Source organism: Camellia sinensis, chromosome 4 (genome assembly GCF_055761805.1).
Source record: "Camellia sinensis isolate YWXY chromosome 4, ASM5576180v1, whole genome shotgun sequence".
NCBI lineage: Eukaryota > Viridiplantae > Streptophyta > Magnoliopsida > Ericales > Theaceae > Camellia > Camellia sinensis.
In genome coordinates this window covers 156,486,277-156,488,141 of record NC_138964.1, presented here as the reverse complement: position 1 = coordinate 156,488,141, position 1,865 = coordinate 156,486,277, and the positions used below count along the sequence as shown (strand labels likewise).

General features: G+C 45.0%; 1 protein-coding gene across 1 annotated transcript; it reads right to left on the bottom strand.

Moving 5' to 3' along the window:
• Positions 1-271: 271 nt before the first annotated feature.
• LOC145823478 (uncharacterized) lies at positions 272-1,490 on the bottom strand. The gene is made up of 3 exons (XM_082922987.1): positions 1,268-1,490; positions 788-1,193; positions 272-704 (listed from the first exon to the last, which is right to left on the bottom strand). The coding sequence occupies exons 1-3, from the start codon at positions 1,469-1,471 to the stop codon at positions 427-429; spliced, it is 888 nt and encodes a 295-aa protein (XP_082779113.1). The 5' UTR covers positions 1,472-1,490; the 3' UTR covers positions 272-426.
• Positions 1,491-1,865: the final 375 nt, after the last annotated feature.

Genomic DNA, 1,865 nt, shown 5'->3' with positions numbered 1-1,865 from the left:
TGCTGAGTGTTGCTGAAGAATGGCTGCAGAGGTCTGCTGGCTGAGTTTGAGTGAAGTAGATATGGTGTGGGCTTCGTTTAGGAAATCCTTATTGGTTTGAATATCCTTCGAGCAAGTCTGAACCATCTCTGAAAGGGTTGGCCATTTTGTGATGATCTTGGCCAATTGCTTTAGTTGAATGGGGTTGAAAGGATTAGGGGAGAGGTTTACAACAGCAGAAAGACAGGCCAAGGTTTTATCAAGTTTGTGGAGAATGATTTCTTCAACTGGGGTGTTAATGAGGTTGATGAAGGTGGTTAAGGTTTGTTGAGTTTCAGCATCAAACAGATGTAGCCTTTGAGGCAATGGGGATATTTCGTCTAGATCTTGTTGAAGAATAGAAAGTTCGGCCCAAATATCTTGGCATGGACCGACGGCCTGTGAACATTAATAGTTTGGTGAGAATATATGCTTGCAAGTAATAAAGAGTAAATAGGATGAGGTTGGAAATGGTAGTACCTGTCCTGATAACGTGCACGCAGACGGTTGGCCTTGTTCAGCTGTGGTTGTCGCATGAGGACGAGTTGTTTCTGGTACTGATGAAATGGCAGCATCAGCGCCTTGAGGGTGTTTCTCTGGTTCTGCTAGCAGGGGAAAGTCATGAGGACCTTCAAGTTCTGTCTCGCCCATTGGTCGTGGAGATGAGTCCTGTATTATGTCCATCCCTGTAAATTGGAGAACAATACCAGTTACTTAAAGAGAAGTTTTTTTTTCCCAAACGAACAGTAACATTTGTATTTCTATTTACCTTGGTTGTGGTGAACTTCTGGTTGAGGGGATTTTGTGTTGTCATCTGTTGGAGAGGATTGGCTGTTGATTGAAATGTCAAATTCAATCCTCTGTGATTCTTTGTTTGACGTTTGGGAATTGGAGGGGTTGGATGGTGATGGTTGAGGGCTAGAGACAGAAGGGACAATGTGTTGAGGAGAAGTGGAAGGATGTTGTGATGCAGACTGTGTGGATTGCTGTGGCGAAGACTGTGAAGCAGGTTGTAAGGAAGTTTGTTGCGATGCTTCAGGTGGTGGTGGAGTTGGTTGTACAGTGGGTTCTGTGGGTACATTACTGATTGGACTGGGAATTTGATGAATGTGTTGAGGAGAAGTGGAAGCATCGTCATCATCAGCAGCAGCAAGGAGTAATCTCCTTCTTTTTCTCTGCACAAAAGTAAGTGATCAGTCGGGCGTGAATGTAAATTCGGATGCTGTAAATATGTAAAGTGAAGGCTTACTTGGTAGAGCTGCCCTGAAGGATTTGATGTTGTTTGGCCAACCATTTGGCTGAGAGGGATATCCCACTCACTTAGGTCTGTGCTTAGAGCAGGAGCAGTGGAAGGCTCTTCTCTCTTCTTCGCCGTGACCTCTGTCTCAGCAGGGGTACGGGTGGTAGCTCCTCTCTGTGCTTGTGTCTGCGCGGCTGCGAAAGAGTCTACCATTAATTTCGGAACTGAGGGGGTGTTTGTTTGAGTAGTTGCATCCATTGGATCCTTGCCTTTACGTTGGTCCCTAACCAATGGTTCAGCAGCAGGCCCAATTTTGGCTGTCAAGGGTTAAACAAGTTAGTGTTGTAGAGAAAAAAACAAAACAAATTGCATGACACAGTCAGGGATATGAAGTATATGAAGGAAGGATACCTGTAGCCTTAAGCTTGGAAGGCGAGGATATGCGGCCCTAAATATGAATACAAGTATCGTTAAGGCAGCTTTCAAGTGGCTTGCAGAAAATAATGGCAGTCATAAGTCCCCACCAATGGTCAAAAGCAGCCGAGCAGTCCGAAGCAGGTTTGAAGAAGAAGGGGCCAAAATCTTGGAAAAGTTTGGTGCTCTCTGT